General features: G+C 40.9%; 1 protein-coding gene across 3 annotated transcripts; it reads left to right on the top strand.

The window, feature by feature from the left end:
- Positions 1-472: 472 nt before the first annotated feature.
- LOC125982463 (glucocorticoid receptor) lies at positions 473-26,573 on the top strand. 3 transcript variants are annotated; one of them, XM_049743017.2, is made up of 10 exons: positions 473-1,217; positions 2,430-3,590; positions 16,597-16,757; positions 17,789-17,815; positions 19,671-19,787; positions 20,724-20,993; positions 22,363-22,507; positions 22,850-22,980; positions 23,390-23,547; positions 23,619-26,573. In XM_049743017.2, the coding sequence occupies exons 2-10, from the start codon at positions 2,434-2,436 to the stop codon at positions 23,769-23,771; spliced, it is 2,319 nt and encodes a 772-aa protein (XP_049598974.1). In that variant the 5' UTR covers positions 473-1,217; positions 2,430-2,433; the 3' UTR covers positions 23,772-26,573. The 3 variants fall into 3 exon arrangements, with proteins under 3 accessions (XP_049598974.1, XP_049598975.1, XP_049598973.1); XM_049743016.2 differs by having other exon boundaries at positions 475-1,217; positions 2,426-3,590; XM_049743018.2 differs by lacking the exon at positions 17,789-17,815 and having other exon boundaries at positions 474-1,217; positions 2,426-3,590.
- The last annotated feature ends 29 nt before the right edge of the window (positions 26,574-26,602 follow it).

Below are 26,602 nucleotides of genomic sequence, written 5' to 3'. Positions count from 1 at the left end.
CCTGTGGGTAGTTTAATTACATCCATCCAAGAGGTTGTGTTTTACCGCACGGCGGTCAGGTTTTATTTGGGCTCTTGTCCTAGGAATACAATATTATGTGGGCATTAGTGGATGGATGGGTTATTTTAAGACGTGACTTAGAGTTGCAGTTGGGGCAAGTGTCAAAGCTGGGACATTGAGCTGGTCATAAAAATAAGAAGTATCCAAATAAAATGAAAGCACTTAATGCGTTTTATACTCGTTTCTAATTAGATCGCAATTAGTGCGCACAACTTTTACGCACAAAAACATCCGGACTGGAGCAAAACTTTGACGAGCTCCGTTCAAAACTTCACGCTTAAGTCATTTCGCGCAGGAAGTCTTGCGCGTGTTTTACAGTGAGGGAAGAGAAGCGAGGACACGTTTTGACAGATTCCTCAGCAGAGTTTGCAGCTTGGGGAGGAGAGAAAAGGGGCGTTCACCGAGAAGTGTCAAACTTGCTGCTCACGACAAGTCTCCACAGCAACACCGAGGCAAGCTCAGGAAGATAAAACAAAAGTGCTTAGAATTGCCATTCGTTGAGATTTATTTGATCATCACTGTCCTTGTTGTGATTTTACGCAGGCGAGCAGCATATTTACGCGCTGTTTTAAATAGCGGTGTCAAGACGCAGAGCGGGGGCGCTTCCGGTTTTTGCTTTTACTCTGGTACGGTAAGAGCAGAAGTGCTTTTTGGCGTTTAGAGAATTGACGCGTCTCGATCGTGTCCGCCCTGCCTACCCCCGGACTTCGCTGCAGAATGCGGCCGCGCTCCACACTCGCTCGCGCTTATATAACATTAACGTGCGTGTCAAGCTCGGCGGTCACTTTACACGGGCTGACACTTTTAGAAGATCTGTCGGACTTACCTGTGGATTTCTTTTCCTTGCCTCCACCTCCTGCTTCTTAAACAGAGAAAAGTGCTGCGAGGTTTTGAGCTTCGGATCTCCCCGTCGACCTTGTTTACTTTAGTTCAAATAGTTGCTACCAAGCGGGGAATATTTACTCGTGACTTGAGGACGAGCGTTTTTTTTTTTCCTTTTTCCATTCTTATTATTTTTTTTTTTTTTTGCTTTTCCCCTGCAGGATTGTCTTTTATTATTTCACGGCTCCGACTTTGCGTCGCTCCTCGGTGTTTCTCACTGAGTTTTGACAGGACATGACCTAAAACGGAGGTCTGCATCCCTCTCCAAACAGCAGGTAAGCAAGACTCAGGAACGGAAGTCCACATCTCTCTTAAGAAAGAAAGAACAAATGATGTCACCTTGTAACGTTGACTGCGTTGCTTTGAGCTCTTTGCTTAAAAAACAACAGAGTGCTTGCAAAAGGCGTGAGATGGGTGCAGTGGGGCCAGGCAGCCAACAGGTTGCACTAATGTTGCATAACAATGCAATGCAATGTAAGCGTGGAAAACCCAACATTTCCCATTTAAACATTCCCATCTATGACGTACTTCTGCAAAATACATTGCAACACAGAGAGTAAAGGTAATAAAAAGACTTCAGCGTTGCATGCGCCATGCAGACCAACGCTCTTTTTGATTGGACGCTGCTTCTCATTGAGTCTGCAGCTGAGGTCCTAACCTGAAAAGAAGAGCTCTGAGCATATTGATATTACTCCAGTCGCTTTTTTAAACATTTTTTACACTGGCTCCCAGTGAGTTGCATGAAATTCTGTAAATGGTCTTTAAATCTCAAAATGCACCAATGGACAACTTAAAGTATGCAATTTAATTTCAGGATGGGGTAGAAGCCCACGCAGGATTCAATCCCCTGACCTCAGGCTGTGTTGCAAATGTGCTTAACACTAGACAACTGTGCCGTCCTAATGTGATCCATCGATCAATTTTCCAAATCACTTCGGGTCGGGTGGTCTGGCGGGACACCCTGAACCGGTTAGCAGCCAAATACTGTAGACATGAGCCATTCATTCACACCTATTGCGGTTTTAGTACATTTATTGAGTGGATGTTGCGTGAGCCAAAGTTGTCTTTTTGTCTGCCAATCATGATTTCATTTTTTAAATCAGCTCAGATGAGTGCGTGCTATTTGCAAAGCTGCCATGTTTCGGCGTGGGCGTAAGGACAGGAAATGGCCTCTTTGATGCTATTGACATTTTTTTTTAAATGCGAGGCACTTGTGTAGTCAGAGTCCCTGCGTATGCAGTTAGTGCTCGTTTGAATAAGTCCTGAAATATATTTGAAATGTTCTTTTATATTCATATTTGGTTTGGGGTTTGACTAAATATGATCACCACAATTGACAGATTTTTTTTTTCAAATAATTGAATCCATTCGATACTGATCATGCCCATCCTTACTCACACGAACAATCTCTTCTCCTTCTCTTTCGGTATCTATGCTGGGAATGACACCCCCCCCCCCCCCCCCCCCCCATTGGCATGTCAAGATAGCAAAATGGATCAGGACGTCTTGAAGTGCAACGGTAATCGAGACGACTGCCTGACTTTCACGGAGTTGGGAAGCGGAGAATGTAGAGAGGCAGCTGACGCCACAGGTTCCCTGCTCGGCACGCTCCACCCGACCGCCCCAAACGGGGGCGGGACCCAAGACCGACAGGAGCCCGCCGGAAGCTTCTTCGACTCCCACCAGCAGCGTCAACCCCTGTTCGAAGACACAAATGGCCAGAAAATGATGAGACTGGAAAAAGGGCAGCAGGATGTCGCTGCGTTTACCATGGAGGAGGAATTGGCGTTGCTGAGCCAGAATACTGGAGATCTGGACAAAGCCTCCACAGCTATCATCAACACCCCCATCTTGGGAAACCTCCCTCTGCCTGACCTTTTCCCCGCTCACATCAAACAGGAAGGAGACTTCTCCCTGGATAAAGAATTGGGATCTTATGGCGGACTTCCCTCCGCAACTTCCTGCAATTTGACAGGCGGCAGTCACCTTATTGAAGACAGCGAGCTTTGGAAAGACCTGGACCTTCCGGTATCTCTGCCGGAGATCAGCGACTTTGAGTTGGATTCCGAAGTCGCTCACTTAGATAACATCCTGTACGACGGCGGAAGACCTATCGGAGGCTTACCGAAAGCCACCCAAGTGCCCAATGACGGGAACTGTCACAACGCTAACGGCGGCGGCCAGCAGCATCACGCCATGCTCCACCATCCTCACCAGCAGCATCACCTTCTGCCGCACCAGCTTCACCACCAGCATCAGCAACCGCCGTCCCTTCTCTCAAGTGTGGTCATCAAGGAAGAGAAGGATCCCGGCCACTCTTTTGCCCACATTCATAATCCCGGTGTGGTCAAGCAGGAGAAGCAAGAGCCTCTCTTCTGCCAGACGCAGTGTCTCCATGGAGGCATGAGTTCGACTCATTTAGGAGCTCCGATGTCCTCGTCGATGAGCGTGGACGCGGCTGGCTACCCCTGCAGAACCAACGCGCCCTCCAACATGGGCCAACAACAGAGCAAGCCCTTTGGCATGCACTCAAACCTGCCGTCGATGGGGGAGAGCTGGATGCGAGCCGACAGGTACGGAGAGGCCCCCGGGATTCAAAGGGCCAACGATGGGCTCTCCAACACGGCGTACCCGCTCAGCTTCTCTAGGTAGGTAACATTTTGAATTTTTTTTACTATGTCTCATCTGCTTTTGTCATCTTTAGCCTTGTTGATCTTGAGCTGCAAAAGTCCACCAAGATGATATATGACGTTGAAATTATTATGCAATCAGATCGAATTGGATACAATGTTAAAGGTGGTCTGCCAGGTTTTGCTAATAAATTGCTAATAGCTAAATCTGGATCGGATATTGATATTGTGATCCTACATTTACCAGAGCTATAAATATAACAAATGTTTTCTGTGATGACATTTGAGTTGACAGTGTACACAAATCCTGGATCAGCTCTGGATTCGATTTGGTTTCCACCGTAGGTCATACTAATTGGATAAAATTTGTGCTATTTGAACACACTCGTTTGGGTTTTATAACTTTTAAGGTTGCCGAGCCTGGATCGGTTCTGGATCAAATGTGGTTAAGTCTGAGGTTAGGAATTAGATTGATCCAGTTTACTTTGGTGAAACCTCAAGCGCCCTGCTGCAGAAGTCAATTTGAGAGCAGTCGATCTAATCACTTGACTTCCCCGTAGGAAAGCGTGGGTGTGGATTTGAGAAAGTGAAAGCTTTGGCCTCTTCTGCTTTGACTCTTAGCACAATGTCGCTTCAACACATGCTGCTCAGCTTCTCGTGCTATTTTTGTTATGTTTTTTTTTTTTTTTTACCCTTGGACGTGTCGACAAAGCAACCCTGACATGCGTTGAGCCAAAAGTTTCCAACCCGCCCATAAATCATCACGCTTGTTACATATGCCTTTGGCAATGTTCCGCTGTCTAGTCTGTCTCCCATTTTTTTTGTTTTACCCTAAACAAACATAAAAATGATGTTGTCACATTCTTAGTTTGACTCAATGTTGCTTGTGGCGCCACTAATGGGGTCAGAAAATTCTCATAAGTCATTTTTATCAGTTAAAATTCTGACTATCGATTGCATCCATGTCATTTGCGCTTTGACATACTGAAGTGAATAATTAATGATTTTTAATGACAAACTTGAATTCATCAGAAAAATTGATTTGCTTAGTACTATTCGCATTGACTTTTTCCAATGAAATTTGTTTTGAGGGTGTGGTTTTTAACCGCCTGTAGTTTTTTTAAAAATGTCATCAGTTTCGGTTGCAGTCACGCAGCACGTGTCACCCCAGAGGAAGTGACTGGTCGGTGCATTTCCAGCGTCCTGTGGGAAAGTGGCTCACTTACCTCAACCGTGGAAGTTGCTCGGCTCCTCTGTGCGACCTGATAACTGCGTGCAAGTTAAAAGAGTTAAATTTATTTGGCACTTTTATGAGCCTGGAATGTAACGCTGAAGGTCAGCTGCTTTGAGGTCCACGTGGGGACCAATTGCAAGGTTGACTTTGCAAACGAGTGGAAAGATGAGCAGAGGGCTCCTGTTTTTCAGCGTTGGACGTTTTACGCTTGGACACCTACTATTTTTAATCTCCCTGTCTCAAACAAGTGAGGGATTGTTGCATCTGTGACTTTCAACCGCGAGGTCAACAAGTTTGTCAGCTTGAAATCAGTTCGATTTACGGCCTTGAGCTACAGATGTGATAGTGGCGGGTGTGTCCGCGTGACACGTGTAATGATGGTATGTTTGCCATAGCGCCTCATTGGCTTTACAGTTCGGAGCATATCTCAATACAGCCTGGACCGGTCGCCACTATTGACACCTACAGCAAGGACAATTTGAAGAACTGATTCAGAAAGTGAATTAAATATGCTTCTATTTACTTGAAATCAGTTCAGTTGTATTTCACTTTTAAGTTGAATACATTTGCATTTCTTATTTTAGATCAGTCTGTTTTTAAATGTTTGATTTTGAGTGCAGTTTTTTTTCTTTTCTTAAATTGAAGCACAGTTTATAATATGAATTGACTTTTTAGGGCTAAACCCCTTAGCCTTTTTTGGTCTGACTGCAACTAGTGCGTTTTTATGCATCTCTCTTGGGCTATATAAAAAAAAAAAAGTCTCTACCAAACTCTTGATGAATAAATTCATTAAGTGACAAAGTAAATCATTTGTTACATAAGTAAACAATACAATAGCACATTGGAGAAACTATTCATCCCTAACCCAATTTTAAATTGATCACGGCCGTTGTTTTAATTAAAAAAAAGGCCGGTGCTGATAATCGACAAAATGCCAAATATCGGTGCATCGATACGATCCATCTTAGTAATAAAGTTCATGCACGTCCCGGGCATTCATCCCAATTAGTTGTCTGACCTTTCTACCGAGTGTCGTTTGTGTCTGTTAATAATTACTACCTCCTCTGCATTTAAATTTTGTCCACTGGGGTGAATGTTAACAGAGTGAAAGTGTTTGTATTAACTAGAAAAGTCAGCCTCATCCCTTTGACATCATTTGCTTGCATAAATTGAAGTCGGCGTGCGTCGGCGGGACGCACGTGCGTGGTCACGGCGGTAGCTGAGGGCCTTGCGCCGCGGCTCGGTTAATAATTAAACTCCGGGCCAAGGTTGCGGTCCGTGCACAAGCCAACGTTTAAGAGGCTGCTCAGTCTTGCACCTTATGTAACCGCGACAGCCGCTTTAAAGTAATGGGAGGGGGGGGGGGGGGAGAAAACAACGACTTGCCTCATATCCTGTTGGTCAACACAAGGCTAATGAGATTCAATGCGGGCCGAGGCTTTGTGAAGCTTCCAGGTGACCTACTTTTCCTTCTGGGTCAACTCGATTAAAACTGACAATTCAAGTTGGCCCGTTTGATAACCAATCAGTTGCACTATCACTGGATGCAAGGTATCTGCTTTGTGCTCGTAAAACCTGTCTGGAATTTTTAGGAAGACCTTCAGAGTTATTTGTTCTCGGTACAACAAAAGCAGTTATTTGTCGAGTATCTATTTGATGCTGGAAGATGTACCACCTCGTTTTAGGGAGTTCATTGTTGATGTTGTGACGCAAATGTTCTCCAGACTAGTTTTTGGTTTTCTTTCATATGATTTGCTGACAATCTGGCATCAACATGGCAACGTGACTCACCTCGGTGTCAAAACTTCAGAACATTCCCAGACAGCAGGGAGATCATTGAATTTGATTTGACTCGAGGATTAAACAATGGTAAATGAAATGATCAGATAAAAATGTGCAAGTAATAAAGACTAATGGTCTTGAATGTCTCTATTTATTTTTAATTGAATTGCATTGATTCAAGGCCTAAATGATTTAATCTGCCACTTTGTTGACCCACTTTTCAGTCTGTCAGGCGGTCATTCTCTAAAATAGCAAGCTCCCGTGTCTGCGCCTAGACTATTCTCATCATGGCTACCGTCAAGGCTTGCCTACTATTTTTAAACACTCAAGCTTGCGATTAAAATATTCAAGTCGTCAGTTCTCGCTGGTTAATCTGTGCCAAATTTCTGATACATCTTAACAGTATTTTAGTTTTGACTCTTTTTTTTTTGTTTAATATATTGCACCACAGGTACAAGATTTGTATTTATTTTTATTTGACACAGAATGAAACACAAGTAGATACAGGCAGGTTAAAAATAATTAGCAATCAGTCACTTTGACTGTCTGTTACTTTGTGTTAAACCTGCTGAACAGGTTCACCCATTTCCAATGATAAATAACCCGGCCGACAGTTCAGCTCCTCCGCAGATCTGTCAGTTAAGCCTGGTGTCGCTTAACGTGATGAGAAGGATGATAAAGTGAAACAAGGTCGGTGTGACTGAAGTGGGACACAGGCAAAGAAATGGTTTTGTCCTCTCCCAATGGCGCTTGTATTTGAAGGCATGCCCTTTATTTTATCACTATTAAAAGCATCTGTCCTGAAAGAAACCATTTATTATTGAGTTTGTCACGCCATAGGGTTGAGAAAAAAAATGGCAGAGTTAATAGAAGCTTGTTTGTCTTGAAGACAAAAATAAAATAATAATAAAAGAGATTTGCTCTGGTTACCTTGTGATTTGAGCAACTTTATAAATCATTATTTTGTGAAATATGAAAAGAGAAAGTAATTAAGCCACAGGTATGCTTGTATTATTAATGCAATCTGATTGAAGAGGACCTTGAAAAATAGAATCCAATATTAAATCCTAATTGCAAAATTGAGGGCAAAAAAAGACTTATTCAGGCCTGGTTTTTAATCATTGGAATGCTTTCATATATACAGATTGTGAAAATATCGTTAGCGGTTACGATACATGCCTAATTGAGAATTGATATTCTTGTTGTCGAGAATGTCTCTGATCTGTTTTTTTTTTTTTCCACATCTTTGCCTCGGGCTGATGTCAGCCATATTCACATATTGGAATAATGGGAATAATCCGCTTTTCAAGGCTCGAGTGTTACTTAACAACCGTGATGAATTCATGTTCATTTTTTTCGATACGATTTACGACGCTTCCATACCAGGGTCATATGTCATTAAAAAAAAAAAAAAAAAGCTTATTGGGGTATTAAAATTCAATATAGAAGCTGAATCAGTATTTCGGTCTTTATTTTTTATTATAACTATCATAGTGCCATTCATTTAACTATATCTTGATGATAACGTTTCAGTATAGTCTTGCCTGCTACATAAAGTATCCAAAACCACAATATATAATCGTATAGTCAAGTCAATAGCACTCAGCGTCATAAAAGTACCATATTCTTGCCCTTTTTTTATTTGATAGCGAATACCATTAGATTGTGAAGCCGTGTGTTTATTGAGGTCAATAAAACTAGATCACTGATAACAATAAAATGTAAAATGTGCATTCTATTCAAGATAAGGTTTCAAAGTAACTAGGCCACAATTCAGTCAGACCAAAGTCTGTGTCTATATTTGCCCACGTCACATATGCTTACTGCAATAAAAGTCTCCGTCTGAACCGACTGTACTTTTCCATCACCCCCGTCTTTTCTTGCTTTTTTATGTTTTTATTTTTTTATTAACCATCTTTTCCTCTGTCTTGTCATATCTTGACATCTTGTACAAGGGTCACCTTTGTTTATGTTCTCTTTTTTTTTGACTCACTGGTTACTGTTTTACCACAGCAGACCAAAAAAAAAAGAAAAATAATTCACTACTAACTTACCAGCCCCCTTTTTTTTTGCCATTGACCTGACTTTCTGTACAATATGACATTTCTTTGTGGTCTCAAGCTTACTCATTTGTCACACAAGTGTTATTTGAAGGTTTATAATTACCATAACATTGGTGCTAATTTCCTTTCGCATTATAATATCAGTACTGGGAAATTCACTAACAAAAGAAATTCCCTAAAATCATGGTACTGACCAAGGTTACACTAAATTATGTCAACATACTGGTGAAATATGAATAATTCTAATAATAAAACTCAACTATGAGTCACTTTGAAATGTGGATTTTGTTGCTTTGTGTCTCACGTGACTGACGTCATCTGCCGCACACTCATGGCAACAAGATCTCAACTAACTGGCGCAGTATCGTTCTGACTCGCTGCTTCTAATGTTTGAGCTTCCTCTCGGCCGCTGCATGCTCGTTTTAATGAATTACAGCAACCGCTCGACCGTTTCCCGGCTGAACTCTTTCCCTTCTTCCTTCTCCTCACAGTCAGACAACTAACCTGTTCATTTTAGCCCGAATTGTTGTTAAGCAAAGGGGGAAGAAAAAATCATTTAGAAAGAAACAAAAGCAATTTGCCTGAGAGAATGAAATGTTGATTGGTGCGTCATGATTGTTGTCAGCACGAATGGTGATTCATCGACATACTTAGCCATCCAAATTTGGATTATAATTGGCTACTGTTAAATCACACGCTAATATTGTACCCATTTTGTTTTGAGCAGCATGGTTTAAATAAAAAAAATAAAATAAAAATACCAGTGCTACTTATCAGAAATGATCGCTATACGTCAACACTAATCTGTGTGTTCCAAAAATCTCAATGCAGCTCTGCTTACCTATTGACTTTGACATTGCTGAAGGGTGATTTTTTTTTTTCCTCCAAAAGCCATCATTTGAAAGTGGCTCTGGATTTTCACCTAGCTAGCTGATCAGTTAATGACTGCAAATGCTCTGCGTGTGTAATTATGTTAATTAGCCCCACGGTTATATAAGAGCCAGACAAAATTGCTGGTCCCCGTCTGTTCTTGAATTAGACTGGCTCGACCTGCAGATCAAGAACTTTCCCATATTCCCTTACTTACAGCGAGGTGGATATCAGCGGCAACATAAATAACTGCGAGAGTGTGACAAGCTCGCTTAGTCACGTCGTTCCCTCAGCGCCGTTGCTATGGAGCTGAACTCCAAGGTCAGTTATATTCACCATTTCCAGAAAGGGTGACGCAATCAGAAATGAAGTGAGCATCATACCATCCGAGATGGGAAAGTGACAGATAGCATCTGCGGCAATTAAGACGCTCGCGTGCCTCTGATGGTGTTTTCATCCTTGGAAACATGAAAAGACCTTAAGAGCCAACAAAAGATGTTTTCATTTCTCTTTTATAAATGTTGACTGAACATGGAAGAGTCATCAAGTTAAATTTATCAATAGTGGCACCTATTTGGATGCTGGACAATATCAACGAGAAATAACAATAGGACATGCAATGGCACCTTCCAATTTAATTCATTCCGTCATTAAACATCATGCTTAATGACGGAATCAATTAAATTCAGCTCTGGAATGGAAATGTAAAAAAAATCATTTTGTGTTTTCCCTCATTGTTCCTCACAAGATCACCGCTTGGCCTTGTTTACTGTTGACAGTGTGAACTGGTCGACCAGAGAAAAGAAAGTCAGGAAGGTTACTTTGTATAGCACAATCTCCCTTTGTGACTGGCGTAACCTCGTTGCTTTACGGTGAAATTATTGTTGAACTTTCACGAAGCGAAGATGACGATAATTGTTTTGTTTACCGCCGCCCGATGTTTTTCTGTGAGGATAATTTAGCCCCGACATGAATCTAACTAAGCCATGCTTGTTGTTTTTCCTCTAAAAATAAGAATGAAACTGGCACATTGGATCATATCTGGTCAGGCATATTTTGAACATTTGTATTTTCTCCCATATCCTAGTCGTGTCATTTCTCCTCGAGAAGTGAATCGGTGTGCCTCAAGCCGCTGAAAAGATAAGAGACTGTGAAAAGAGACGTTTTTCGCTGAGAGTTAATGATTGGCTTATTTACGCTTTATCAAGAGTGTGTGTGTGTGTGTGTGTGGGGGGGGGGGGGGGGGCAGCCTCACAATGTCTCATATGGACTCTAATGTCAGATTATTTACAAAAATGTGAGATTTTTTATTATTATTATTTAAGGAAACTTCAGAGCCAAATATAAAGTGTACAAAACAAAAGTGTTGATGCTCTGACCCAATACTCTTTACAAAAAATGAAGCCATGTCACATCACTGATTGCCCATTAGAAAGCGTCGTTTTCACGTTGCACGGCTTCTGAATAAATGAAGTGTCGTTTAACTGTTTTGTTTACATGCACTTGGACTTTGACTGGCAAGAAAAAAAAAAAAGAACTCCCACAGCACGCTGGTTTTCAACCTGTATCGACACGAGCGACCTAGATTTTGCTTCCTGGTTTTTCGGCCCAAGCCATCACATGACCCTGATTTGATTTGTCCCCATTTTATTTTTGTTTAGTTTGAAATTGAATGAAATAATTGTTGGTTTTAAAAGGGCTCTAATCAAATGTTCTTCAAATATCCTGAGAGATTCTATCCAATTTGCACCAAATTTGAGCCACAGCCTTGGTGATTGCAGACAATTTGAATCTCATCCTGTGCCTTGCAAGACATCAAGTGACATTTATTTTTTCTCCTTTTCTAAATATTGTTAGATGAGTGCCCTAAAGTGATGAGCTGCGAGCGTGCTTTGTGTTAATTTATGTACAGTCGGTAATGGTGGGAGGATGTTAATGCCGCTGTCCATTAGTCAGCCGTCGCCAGCACTCTTCTAATGCTGACGTTTGTTTCAATACTCCCACTCGCTCGTATGTGCGTTTTATTTTCCACCCTCACACTCAGACACAAAAGTTTAGTCAGTCATTTATACTGCTCTGCCTTACTTTCAGTATAAGCTGCACGTGTCCTGCTGCTCATACTAACATCGAAACTTTTGATCGACCCCTTTCCTCACTTGCCGCTATGTTGCAACCTTATAGTGCAATAAATTCTGGCACTCCTTTCCACTCCCTCTTTATTTTGTGTGCATCACATGGTCAGTAGCTAAATTTATATTCATTTGCTTCATATAATAATAGGCACAGTCACTGCTTAATATGGCTGTATGCTTTTAGATTCCTTATGAAAACTATGTGCAATAATTATTTATGATTTACTTTTTGTACAAACCTCATTCATGTTAAAATATTGAACATACTGTAAATAAGATTTTTTTTAACCTTCATTCTTAGACTAATAGCTATACTGTAAATAAGATCTTTCACTCAGATTTCCTTTTATACTTTTTTAAATTTTGTAATGTTTGCACCAGGAAGGGAGCAGCTATCCGAATTTCGTTGTGCAACTAAGTTGTAAAATGACAATAAAGGGCATTCTATTGTATTCTAAATAACTACATGCAAAAATTACAAATGCAACAGCTTTTTTTATATTTATAATGCATGAACCTTTTTCGCTTTGTTGCCCCCCAAAAAAACAGATCTGACATTTTGCATGTAGGTAACGTGTGAGCGAGGTTGGTTGCTAAGTGAAAAGTAAATGAAAGCTAATAACGACGCGAGGGGAAATGGATGCTGTGCGCCTCAGGTCTTGGCCATCCGTTTGATTTAAAAGACACAATGTGTCAGCAGCAAATTGGATCTGCGGGGGGAAAGGGAAGATTTCCCTGCGACACGTATATAGATGCACGTACACACAATTTTAAGTGTTAGACAAAAAAAATAAAATAATAACCTGCACTTACAGATATGTTTACAAAAGTGGACCACACACATAATATGCATTTACCATATATCCATATACATACACATATATGTGCATAATACACTTAGTATACACAAAAACAGACACACACACACTTCCTCTGAATTAAATGAACTATGTACAGTATGTGATTCATACATAATGAAATTGTCAAGCAACACAAATCAAACTGATGACAGATGCTTTTATTGAGTTAAAAAAAGCTCAAATAAAGAGACTGAGTTGTCCTTTGTGGTCTCTCTCTCTCCGTCATGTGATTCATTTGTCTTTATTTCCAAACCCTGCATGGGGTTTAATCATGTGGCTTCAAGCTGGCCCAAAAAGTACCTGTCTAAGATCTTTGCTCTTCAGTCAAATGACTTTTTTTATATTCCGTCTAGCAAACTAGCTGTATTTGTTTCATAGCCCACATCTTTGTTATGGTTTTCTTTGGGAATAGATGTAATTGCCAATCACAGTTTCCTGTCTATTCGATGATATTCTCAATAGGAAACTACAGGAAGGAGATATTGCTTATTCCCTCTGGGTGGTTCACACGGAACACTGCCTGTTTTTGTCCCACTCTTCACTTTCTTTCTGAATCCACAAAAACATTTTTTGTTTTGCGGAAATTTGTTTTTCTTCCCTAGAGGCTTAGGATGTATATCTATGCACATGAGTAGGTTTTTGTTTTTTTTGGTCAAAGTGAATGAGAGGCCTCATCAGCACGAGCCTACTGCCTGGATTTAAGAATCTTTCTGATTGCCTGCTAAAAATTAATTTGAAAAGAGGCCCTAGCTGTGATGCTTCTTTGAGTGTCCTTGGTAACGGTTTGATAACGTATTAGCATGAATAAAAAAAAAAAAACCATTTACCTGGCTGAAAAAGAAAAGCTGAATCACAGCGACTGTGAAAGGCACATAACGAATCAAGGACATTTTTTTTCCTCCGCTGTCAGGCCCACCACACACCCAAACAGTAATCTGCCAAAAGCAACTGAACAATTATGAACAAATCGTGGGATTGTTAATATCCTAACATTTCATGCTTCTAGACTGGCATTTGAAATTCCACCAAAACGTATGTGTTGTCACTATGCCCTGCAAAGAGCTCCGGGGTTGTCATGGCAGTCCTGCTTCTTACAAAGCCACTGAGATTAATTTGAACCAGCATTACCACATATTGAAACTTTAATGAGTCACGTTACAATAGACCCGCTTCTCCGGGTGAGCGCTTCCGAATAATTCCGAAGGTGTCGCGTCACGGGAGGACAAAAAGAGAAAAAGCTCGATGATGCGGAATGATCATCGGAGTGACAACGCTCGGATGATAGGAACGATTGGGCCTTAGGGGGTTGGTTGGGGAGCGGTCGTATCGCATCTTGACAAGATGAGGGTATCATCATAAGATCACATGAAGGCCCTCTGAAACAAGGCGAGCTTTATCTCAGTGGCCTTCCACCCTCAACTCAACATTATATCTATACACAGAAAACAAGCACGCTGAGTGTGCTCGTCTCCGGGTAGGTGAGTTGGATAATCCCATGAATCGCCTGACCCCCATGCACACCGCCGCCGATTGGCGGAGAGCCTATACACTAAAAAGTGTGGGAGGAGGGAGCGCTAATATTATTATGTAACGCTGGCAGATGGGGTAAGCGAGGGGAGGTGGTGGGAGGGAGCGCTGAGACTGTCGTCATGCACAAAGAGGAAGTGAGAGGAGGTAACGGAAGAAAAAGTGAAAAGAGTACAGTAAAACAGCCAAAGTTGCATATTGGATCCAAGGAGCTCCGACACACTCATGCACTTTGTGTCGCAACGAAGCACATTGGCGAAAGAGCTCGTCATGAATAGAGGAAATACAATGATTGCGTTCACTTCCTGTCATATATCCTGATTAGAACGGCATCCGTGCTTGTTATAAAGGCAATCGATTGCGACAGTTTTCTTTCATCCACAATCCCATTGCATGAATTTTTACCACTGGCATGACCAGCTAATCGGTCGGAAGCTAACGTGAAGTTGTTCCCACATCTGCTACATCTGCTCCTTTGTTGCAAAGAGATTCAAAAAAACACATTTGAGTCCCGAGCATATTTTGCACGAATGACGTGATTAAACTTGATATTGTTTATTCTGCACGAGTCTCACGAGGCATCTAGTTTTTTACCACACTGATTACGACGAGTGTTGTTTAGTTGAGTTCGCCGTGCTGTTTGATTTCATCTGGCATAGCTTTCATTCCAAAGGCCGAGAGCCCAATGTCGTCTTTGCACAGCCTCTCCATTGACGTGGAATGAAAGTAAACAAGGTGCACTCTGCCAGCATGTACAATATATGTTATGTTTGTCAGGTGCTGTCAAATCTCTATAGCATGTGTGCACACAGGGCAAATCCCCGTTGTTTGGCTTAATTTGCGATATTGTCTCTCGGGTTTAAAATATATCGTTTTTTTTTTTTAATTTATTAATGTACTGTTCCTAGTGAGGCAGGGACCTTTCACGGATGACTTAAAAAAGGTCACTTATATCACGACGAGATACAGTAAATGAGTAATGGTCAGTGTACATTTTAGGAACACTCTGTATTTTATTTCCCCTTAAATGTCAAGGTGAACTAAAGCCAATCCCTTCTGACTTCTTGCAGAGTATACTTTGGACTGGTCACCAGTCACTTGGTAGTAGTGTGACAAAACAATACTGGTGGATAAATCTTTGTTTGACCCCTTGCAATGCAACATGGTGTTCCTGCTTGTATTCAAATTGCTTATACTGTAATGAAATGAATGGAAGATCCATATTCTGGTTAACTTGACATGCTTGCTCTTGCATCTCTGTTATGCAAGGGTCACACTCTTCATTCCAGACTCCAGGAATGAGTTTCCTGCTCACCCCCCCCCCCCCCTCCCATCATCTGTTTACACCATCTTCACAGCAGTTGTATATTGTCAGATTCCTGGCAAGAGAATCGTCCTTTCCCTGTGTGCGCTAAGAGAGCTCCAGCCAAGTTGGCCGCTAAGTCAGCCACAGTTAACTTACTTAACTGCTCCTGCGCCAAGGTGTAACACTTAGGCACTTTCTTTAGCCGCGCTCCATTTTACATAAGCCAGTCCCTTCCTTCCGAGTTCTGGCCAGTGTCAATTTCGGCCCGGGCGCGCGTGTGAATATTTATACATACTGGCGCTATGTACATGAATAATGAAATAAGAGCGTCAGCGGGGACTAACCTGCTGCATAGGAGAGTATGAAGTGGATCAGTAGCAAGGCCTGCATGTAAAATCATGTTCTGGATCATTACCAAGCTTCTCAACATACAGAACATTCCCATTAGAGTTGTAAAATAAAATTGCTTGCATCGTGATGAATGTTTGACATTGCGTCAATCTGACATACTTATCGGGTATGTTGGCACTGAACCCAGAACGCTAAATACGTATATTCAGGTTGTAATAGCGGCTAAAGTGCTAGTTTGGGAGGCTTTGCAAGAGATTTAGTTTCACATTTGGTGTTTTTTTTTTTTGTACTAGACACAACAAATTGAAAAAAATTACTCGAATTTGTCTTGGTGTATCTTTAGCACAATTGCAGACAGGAACAGGAACTTTGAGTTTGTCTTGTTTGCTAGCAAATAAAGGTTGTGCGATTCCTAGTCAAACTGTTCTACAGTTTGTCTTGCAGGTGTTCTTTTGAATTAAATAAAATTAAAAAAATACATAAAACTCTTGTGGAGCCAAAACTGCATCTGGCCCTGCAAGGATATCATTTCCCATGATTTGTTAATGTGTGTTTTTTGGAAGCGTTTCACTCCAAAAATGTCGAATTACGACTTGCTTGTTCTGAAAAGAATGCACCTTCTCTTGATAAATGGATATTTTCAGAAGGGTTCAGTTCAACGGTTTTACCTTTAACGTCGTAGAAGAAGCTTTTTTGCTACTTTTAAAAGACAAAATCGATATGAGAAATTGCAGCAGAAGTCGAGATGTTTATTGGTTTTCTCTTCACGTTTCCCATCCATGTCTCTTAGCAACTCCGCCATAACATCAGCCTGTCTTGAATTTGTCACAGTCCCACATGCCAGATTTCCATACTTTGATGCAAATATAAATATATATTCTCCTCTGTTTGCTTTCTAGCTCAACACCCAGAACAGGAGCAGAGCCCAACAGTTCTCCATCCAAACCCAACGGGCAGAGCCACAAAGTGTGTTTGGTGTGTTCGGACGAAGCCTCCGGATGCCACTACGGGGTGGTGACGTGCGGCAGCTGCAAGGTTTTCTTCAAGAGGGCTGTGGAAGGTTGGTCTTTCTCTTCAACTGCCCACTCCTGCCTCGTTTCCACCAAGCACTACAGTGGAGTTGTTTACCCGACAAACGATTGATCAATGAGATTGTGACAAAAGCGAATCATGAGTGACCTATATTTATCGTCTGGCGAACTGAACTGTAGCGCCTGGTGGAAACGTGGATTTAGCCATATTGTTGGGCCCCGGCTTTTCCCACAGATTGGTGGTCGGTGACCCCCGTTGCTTGTGACCTCTGCGGGGCCCTTAGCCTCTGTGATGCAACATCCCCTCCCCCCCCCCTCCCCCCTTCCCCTGACTGCACAAACATCACATACTTTTTGCATAGCTTGTGGCTTTCAACTGTCGTTCTGGCCTATTTTTTCGCATGACTACATGTTTTCACTTTTTGCTTTGCCGGATGACTCATTAGTTTATTTGGATTCACAGAAATATGCTCACAAGGCTCAAACAGGGTATACACATCGATCTTTAACATCCAAGAGCGACTTTACACGTAATAAGTAAAAGCAAATTGTCAGAAAAAATTAAATGTAAGAAGCAAATTATGACTCTTACAGTAAGTAGGTCGTGTACTCGTTATGATTAACACAGCGCACAAATGTTTCTTGTAGTACTAACACCTGCCTGTAGAGGCAGTGTGGTGCTACAGAGCTTTTTTATGCACCCAAATCAAAGGGTAATCGCTTAGACTTTTTTTAAAAGCCCTTCGATAATCATAACTTATATTGAGAAGGACAAAATGATTTCAAATTAAACCTGATGATTGCGATATGTCTAACCCCCAGATGTACAACCTTAACAAAATCAAAACAAGTTGTGATAACTGGGCCTCTGTACCACCTTTTTTGCGTGAGTGTGTGTGTGTGATGTATTGCAATTCAAAATTGAAGGGTTGGACAATTTTTATTTTTCAGAAAAATGTTACATCTGTTATATTTTTTTGTTTTTCTCCCACCCCCTCACATCCTTCCTCAAACAACCACCTGCCCTCTCCATTTTCTGGTCCTTTTCTCAATGGCGAAGGATGGAGAGCACGACAAAAGAGTGATGGTAAATAAATGCAACTTTTACCAATAATAATGCTAATCATTCCGATGGATGATTATGATGATTTGTCTCCCCCCCCAGCCCATGTTTTGTACCCTTGCTTGCAAACACGCTCAGCCACTTCTCATCACACTGCATGAAAATGTGGATTCAAGTCTTTTGCTAATGGAGCGCTTTATTGGTATTGCTGGGATTAACGAGGTGCGCCTAAGTAATCGTATGTTCAACGTTTGGTAAAATTGATTTGTGTATCTAATTGAGATTCTAATTCACCACCACCCCAGTGTGAATGTGTGAGCGCTTGAATAATGTATCTGACGTCTTTGAGTGTCCACAAAAGCGCTCTATATATTATTATGATTAATTGCATTGTAAATTCATGCCATACAATTATTCTGCCGATTGTCTAGATTCCATATCATGACTGATGATCTCTAATTAACTCAGCCTCAAGCAGAGAAAGAGACAACAATATTTATTTTGTCCCACAAATCATATTTATCATGTGATTTCAAACAAATATGACTTTTTTTTTATTCCAAACATTCCTTTTAATCAACAAATCATTTACTATGCCCATCAATTATTCACATGATCTCCAAAGGAATTGGTTGCATTGCATATATCATAATGTTTATTTTTGAATGTACTTCCATTTGGTTCCATTTTTTTTCCTATATTGCCCGTATTGTGTTTTCCCGCGATTGCTGAGAAGTAAATGATACAAGCAACTATTGTTGCTTGAGCCTTCTCATTATACTCCAGGGTTAAAGGTTAACCACTGTCTGACTTGGCATCTTTTGCCACTTGTGACACCACAAATTGCTGTTTTACAGTCGAAGTGGGCTGCCGTCGTGTTGTCACGCGTCGAGCTCACAATTCGATTTGTGGGAGTCGATTGCGGACTGATTCAGACTGGTGGCCCTTTCTTTTTTTTTCTTTTTTAAAACCTGCCGCTGTTCCACCTGCTCGCATTCTCAACAACACTTCATTGTGCCAATGATGTCACTCTTGGATTGGCAGACAGAAGTCAAACTCACACAAGGCCGCGCAATGTAACAGCAACTATGCATTGGATTTCAACATCAACGTTTATTATTTTGCCGTTAGCTAAAAGGTCACAGCATCGCTAATCCTCAATCTACACTGCTTTTTTTTCTGTTGTTGTAACGTCCTCATGTGGATTATTCTTTATGAGTAGTTTAGATAATATCATACTACGCATGACCTTTGTTCCCTTTGAGGCAAATCTATTTAAGAGGATTAAAAAAAAAAAAAAAAAGGCCCACGTGATAACTTACAGTATGCAGCATACTCTTGGAACAGCTTATAGCGAGCGGTTCAGTAACTTTACCTTTTGAATGGCCATGAAGAAAAATATATAATAATTATCTGGTTGATTAATTGTGCCTTGGGTCACATTTGAACTTTTTCCTTGCTGTTCCTCTGGGCAGCCCATATGAACTAAAATTTTTATTTAACGTTTATACGTATCAAAAGGCTTAAGTCGGCTTTGTAAGCAAGCAGTTTTCATGGCTCGTGGTCAAACAACGCGTCATCTGATCTATAAAAGTAAACCTCTAAATGTCACGCTTGGGGCGTTTTGTCGTGAAATTAGTACACGTCAATTGTGCAAATGGAGAGGGAGGGTTCGTGTTCCGCCCGTCTGAGAAAGAACAACCTTAAAATGTGGAATGTGCATGTCTGATTGTTCGCTTTTGTCTTATCACGAGTCGTGTTCAGACTCGAACTTGTCTTCTGTGACGTTACTGAGTTTAATCCTTCCCTTGCACACTTTTGCTAATGTCTTTCTTTTCCTCCTGTTTTTTTTTTTTTTTTTTTTTTTTTTTTGAAACAGGTCAGCACAACTACTTGTGCGCAGGCAGAAACGACTGCATCATCGATAAGATCCGCAGGAAAAATTGTCCAGCCTGCCGCTTCCGCAAATGCCTTCAGGCTGGAATGAATCTGGAAGGTAAATGTTCATAATTTTGGGGAGAATTTTAAAATGATATATGTATTTTTTTTTTTATCATACATTGACCATTGTTTTTCATTTGAATGGAGTTAAAGTAACTCACCATGAATGTTAAATAATAAAATAATAACTTCATTGGAAACTATTTCATCTAAAATTTTATGGACCAACACATTTCACAGATATGTTGTAAAGACACCTGGGAAGTGTTTGACTTTGTGGAAACGATCTTCAGACTGTTGTCCACATTTTTCCACTTGAGTAACATGATCCCGTGCACCTCAACCCACATTCACAATGTTAACGCACAAAGTGGCGGTAATAAGACCCGGCCGAATCAAAAATAACCCAGCTCCACTTTGTGGACTCCAAAGCAGACGACAAATTGGCTTAGCGCAAAGACCTGATTTTCGACCAGACCGTTTCTGTCCAAAGGTCACCGCCTCTCGCGCTAAACCGCTAAAGCTCACCAATCAATATCTTATGAGTGCATTTGATTCCATGCCAGAAAACAAAGATCTGATTGATTTAAAAATGCTGCTCACTTCACTTATGCTAAAAATTTATGATGTCAAAAGTTAGAGAACACGAAAAAAAGCAAATATATGAGACATAGCGGCAAAAATACAAAGTCTGCATTAGATATCCATAGAAGCACAGATTCTGTTGAAAATTGAAAATGATGATCAATGCAGTGTCTGTGTGAGGCAAGGAAATGAAGTCTAAGAGGGATTTGATGGACACCACTGTTGCCATGGTAACCTTGGAAGAGGAGATGGAATAAAAATAGGGAGAGAGCATGAAAGCATGGCGGACTAAATGTGTCCGGGGTGTACTGTAGATATATATGTGCCCAAGCCCGCCATAAAGATCATCCGACATGCGTGGGTTGATTCTCCATTTATACTGACCCATCTTCTCATGCCCCACCAGCGAGGAAGAACAAGAAGCTAAAGAGGAGAGAGCAGCAGAGCCTCAGAGTGGCGGAGACCGTCCCCGCCATGCCCGTGGCGGTCATCTCCACCTGCATGCCCCAGTTGTTGCCCGCCATGCTGTCGGTGCTCAAGGCCATCGAGCCCGAGATCATCTACTCGGGCTACGACGTGACGCTGCCCGACACGTCCTCGCGCCTCATGAGCACGCTCAACAAGCTGGGCGGGCAGCAGGTCATCTCCGCCGTCAAGTGGGCCAAGTCGCTGCCAGGTAATGAGAGGCCGCTCCGGCCGGGCCTCGCTCGCCTTCTCGTCTGCAGTCTGGCTTGTAATTAACGCCGGCGGGTGGAAATGGGAGCCAAGTCTGGGCGGAAAACAATGAAAAGGTTTTTTGTGTGCGAGCGACCTTCTTTCTTTCTCTCTCCCCGCCTTTCTGCCTGCCGAGCATTTACGTCATCAGGGGTCCATTGGTTCATTCAATTATTTTTCATTTGAAACAAAAGGCTATTTCAGACACTTTTAGTATCATGTTATTTAATTTAATCCCTTTTATGTAGCAATTGGAAATATTTTTTTATAATTAAGTTAATTCAAATGTTTTTATCCCATAAAAGATCAGTTCATTGATTTGTATTAAAAAATAACAAAAAACATTGGAAATCAAATACACCTAAATAATTAAAATATAAACATGTTAAATATAAAATACTGCATATTTTTTTAATAATATTTATAAATATTTGAAATGATGTTTATGCCTCACCTCACCTGCAAAGAGAAGCGCTAGCATTTGGCGAAAGGATGGACGAATGCCATTGAGTGAAATCAAACCGTGCTGTCGGCACTCCAGGCGAAACCTAATGATTGGCTCTTATGAGGCACTTCACATTTGAGCTCATCATGTTAAATGCCGAAGAGGCATTAATGAGGCCGAGATAAGGTTCATTTTGTCTTCTGCAGCAAAAGGACAGTGTTCAAGGTGTGCAAGTACACTATGATCATATTCCATTCTTCTACCCATCGTTTATTCATCGTTTATCATTTTACATGACTTTAAACAAGACCAACGCAAAGTGGCTGCCAAGCTTTTTTGTATCCAAATATTGCTACGCTATTTGTTTTCACCCTCGTTGCGTGACGTTCACAAGAATGACATCGCAGAAGTCATGAGGTGCACAAAAAACATGGTCAGGGGAAGAAGGAGTTAAAGCCAATGGCCAAAAGATGACAAGGAGCCGTGGCAAATTGAAAGTGCTCTTTTTGCCGTGCGCTGATCATGAGAAAGCAGCCACATGACCTGCTAATCGCTGAAAGTATTCTCTTGAGGATTTGTTCCTTTTGATTGCTAATGCTGCTCCACAATAGCCACAGTTCACATTTCTCTCGCATTAAAAGAAAAAAAAAAAGTCCCGATGAAAACATAACATGAGCTTTTTTTTTTTTTTGCTTTTTTTTTTTTTATTGCGGCAACATTTTGGCTTGTCTGTGTGTGTACATTACATTTTTTTAAATTATAATGTCTAATAATGAATCAGATGAATCAGATTAAAAAAAAAAAAAACATGCTTTATATGATATGAAAAATATGAAATTCCGCTGTTGTATTGAAACTCATGCCAATTAACTTTTGTCCTCCGCAGGCTTCCGTAACTTGCACCTGGATGACCAGATGACCTTGCTGCAGTGTTCGTGGCTCTTCCTCATGTCCTTCAGTCTGGGCTGGAGGTCGTACCAGCAGTGCAACGGGAGGATGCTCTGCTTCGCCCCCGACCTCGTCATCAACCAGTGCGTCTCTCTTTTGGTCGGGTCACGGTTGTTTTAAATAGGTTGGGAGGCAATACAACAACAAAAATAAAAAAATAAAAATGACTTTCCCTTGCTTTTTGGACACCAATTATGCATTATTAGTACTCTACCTTCCGCCCATATTAAAAACATTTTTTGTTGACAAAAAGAATAATATATTAATGTTTTTTATTTATTTTCTGCATGACTATTACTTTTTGAGTGAAATGATTCCGTTTTTCAAAAACTAAAACCCTTTTGATCTATTCATGCAACTTTTACGCATGGATGATAATAACGACATTACCATGTGACCTGTCTTGTGGTCTTGCTTTTCCTCAGAGACCGCATGAAGCTCCCCTACATGAGAGACCAATGCGAGCAGATGCTGAAGATCTGCAGGGAGTTTGTGCGGCTGGATGTTTCCTACGACGAGTACCTGTGTATGAAAGTCTTGCTGCTGCTCAGCACAGGTAATTACCAAGCGTAACTTTGATCATAAATGAAAGATGCAAATGATGGATAAACAGAAGACGCTCACGGGGAATGTTTGGCAGGCTAACAGATGCACTCAGACAGCAGAATGTCATGTCTACGCTGAATTCAAAGCTATTTCCAACTGCTCCCCGAAGGCAGGCCAACACTATCAGGTCACGGCAACTTTGAATTAATCAAACACCGGCACGAGATTCCCCTGGGGGGACTTAGAAGCTTCTGCAAATGCTCACATTTTATATAATGGATTTTGAAAGTTGGAAAAAATAATTGCTTGTCAGAGACAGTGAAAACAAGTCGCAGGTTTTCAAGCACGTATTTAATATCATACGTTGTGGCATTTTGCAAAGTTTAATTTTTTTTTTTCTACTTTGCATGTGCGTTCAGTGCCTAAAGACGGGCTGAAGAGTCAGGCGGTGTTCGATGAGATCCGCATGACGTACATTAAGGAGCTGGGGAAAGCCATCGTCAAGCGAGAGGAGAACACCAGCCAGAACTGGCAACGCTTCTACCAGCTCACGAAGCTACTGGACTCCATGCAGGGGGTGAGCACACACACACTCACACAATTTTGGTGAAGTAAGCATTGACTGAAATGTGTCTGTTTTTTTTGTAGATGGTAGAGGACCTCCTTCAGATTTGCTTCTACACGTTCATGAACAAGACGCTGAGTGTGGAGTTCCCCGAGATGCTGGCGGAGATCATCACCAACCAGATACCAAAAATCAAAGACGGCAGCGTCAAGCAGCTGCTCTTTCATCAGAAGTGAGAATGGTCGGGTGTCCAGCCATGCCTTAAAACGCTCCCCACCGATCGCCCCCCTCCCTCCCTCCCTCCGCACCAACTCGCCACTTTACCACATCCAGCGCCACATCCTCGCTCAGGTTTGGCTTCTAAATTTGAATCTTTAGAGGAAATGTATGTGTTGCTCCCTCCTCTCAATTTGGTGGGCACACGCTAACCCCATTCACATCCCGATCACGCTCTCAATCATCCACCGCCGACCCTCAGAATGTAATGTCGAATGAAATATTTTTCTTATATGTATATGTGATCGTATACCTGAGCTGCTTTCAGCTTGTAACAAGCAACAAAACTCAGCACCTAAAAAAAAAATCTCAGCGACTGAAAAAAACATCTATATATATTTTCCTCTTGTTGTATTGCACACACTTGCGCTTTTAAGTCCATTTAGCAACAGTACGTACAAGTGAGAAGGGAAATCAGTGCCTTTCAGCTCAAATTCATAGCTGTTCAATCTTAGTGGGTTTTTTTTGTTTGTTTTTACATGCTGAACTTTGCCCTCAACTTTTCGCAGCATGAAAACATTCTTGAGTGAGAAGAAAAAAAAAAATCATGTACACAATCAGTTTTGGGAAAAGGTTGCCATGTTGTAATCTCATTGGAAAAGTGTCAAAATTCCAAGAATGAAGTCATCATTTTAGAGGGAATAATTACATAACAGTGATTTATTGTTTCTCCCATTTGATAAGCTATGTACATTTTTGTTTTTTTAACAACAAGATTGTCCCTTCAGTTTTTCATTTTTCACATTCTTGCAATATTATGACTTTTTTTCCCTCTGCTAATGCTCATTCAGGACTTGTAAATAAGAATTTTTCATGAATGTGGAATCAACATTTATCTCTATTTGATAGCGTCACAGGAAGTGAATGAACCCTTTAATCATTTACAAGGCATCATGACAAAAGAGTCCATTTAAAAAGAAAAGAGAGATTTATATGTAGATATAATATATAAAATATTTTTAATTTTGTAAGATATTTAAAAAAAAAAAAAACTCACCAAGTTCTATTCTTTGCTCCGCTATTTTCAAATGAGATGCAAAATCATCTTGGAGAGGAAAAAAAAAAAGCTCAGGCTCGGTCACTGGTGCCAAAAGGTGGCTTCTATTGCTTTTTATTTTTTTTTCTTCCTATGGATTTGTGTGCGAATGTGTTGTGTGTGCGTGATGCTCCAAATGTGACCGTTTTGCTGCAGGGTGCTCATATACGATGAGATTCTCACAAGTACACCAGTTTCAATGTACTGAATATTAGCTATGATAATAACATGCAGGTAACATTAAATATGGTTGCTTTTAGAGATGGCTTTTAAACTTACAACTTTATACTGCTCCCATACGCACTATATACACATAATTCATAAGAGTGCCTGTCAAACAGTGATGGATAATGTTTTTTGTTTTTTTTTACAACACAACCTGGAATCTATTGATTTTTATTATTGGGCTCGGAAAGAGTTAACAGTGCAGTAGGGGGGGTTGCCATAGCGACTGGTCATCCTTAGGGCTAACGGCACAGCAGGCTTCAGGCGCACACATTCACACACACACATAGAAGTACTTGTTTTTCCGTGCTCAAAAACCAGCCGCGTCTAATAAGTGTACAAAGGCGGTGCCAAAATACGTGGTGCAGTGCAGACAGCTTCAAATTGTGCAAAACGCCTTGTTTGTTGTTTATTTTAAATAACGTGTTGACTCACGTAGTTATTAAAGGGGAAAATCACGCTTCTTTCATCATGTGGTGCTTTTGAGACAAAAACAAAAATAGATTTATTATAAGTTAACCAGTTTTTACACGCTAAATTTAGCTGAAAGGTGTGTGGGACATGCCAAAAAATCATTTATAGAGACATTTGGAAACTGTTTACCACTTATTGACCCATAATAGACTTCAGTTATGCTTTTCTTCACATTTAAGTTAACTGCTGAGCCCACTGGATTTAAACTCTGTTGCTAACCAAAACAGCAGCATATTAAAAAAAAAAAACTACCCTCTACTTGCCAAAATGCACTAAGCTTTAACATATATGCAAGATGTTATCTCGCTGTTGTCGGTTTGTGCTAAAAGGTAAACGTGGTGATGATGAGCTGTTCAACATGTCTGTTTTGTGAAGTCAATGTAAATGCTACAGGTTTGGATGGGGGGGGTGAAAGGCATTTTGTGGAGCATCGGTGAGGTGAGATGAGATTTTGCGACCAAAGCTGAAGAGCCAACAATTAAAGATAACAAGTATTCAGTTACATTTTAAGTAGCACTTATTTTGAAAGGCATCTTTTTTTTTTTCTCTTGGAACCGTCCCGGCTTTGGATCGCTAATGATGCGAGGACATAGTGGTCACTTTATAACATCCCCCTCCCCATAAAAAAAAAAAGACAAAAAATAAATAAAACAGAATGTAAATCGACCGGAGCCAGACGAATATACACTACGCTCATAGCGGTCGATAAGAGTCTATTTTGTATAAAGTATCATCTTTAACGATTTTAAGGGCCGATCAATTTTCGCTGGTGTGTATGGCGTATTGCTTTGTTCGTATTTCAGTGCAATGTAATAAATACAATGTACAATATTTGTTTGAGTGGGAGGAGGTGGAAAAAAAGTTTCTGATATGACTTGTGTTTTACTTACACCCGCTCTGTAGTCAGTGTCGATATTTTCACCTCTTTGATTCAATGTTGAATTCTCTGTGTTGTTATTTGGTTGACTGGCAGGAAGTGATTTGACTTCAGACCAATTATACAATAAAGTCAACTGTTTTTTTCCAATCCTATATCTCTCTGTTTCTGTCTAAAAC

The sequence above is a fragment of the Syngnathus scovelli genome, chromosome 15 (assembly GCF_024217435.2).
Source record: "Syngnathus scovelli strain Florida chromosome 15, RoL_Ssco_1.2, whole genome shotgun sequence".
NCBI lineage: Eukaryota > Metazoa > Chordata > Actinopteri > Syngnathiformes > Syngnathidae > Syngnathus > Syngnathus scovelli.
This window is presented reverse-complemented; position numbering and strand designations above follow the sequence as displayed.

Coding starts and splice junctions, on each gene's coding strand:
- LOC125982463 (XM_049743017.2), top strand. CDS start 2,434: ATGGATCAGGACGTCTTGAAGTGCAACGGTAATCGAGACGACTGCCTG. Junction 17,816..19,670: donor AGCACGACAAAAGAGTGATG/GTAAATAAATGC, acceptor TTTTTGAAACAG/GTCAGCACAACTACTTGTGC. Junction 22,981..23,389: donor CTTGCTGCTGCTCAGCACAG/GTAATTACCAAG, acceptor ATGTGCGTTCAG/TGCCTAAAGACGGGCTGAAG.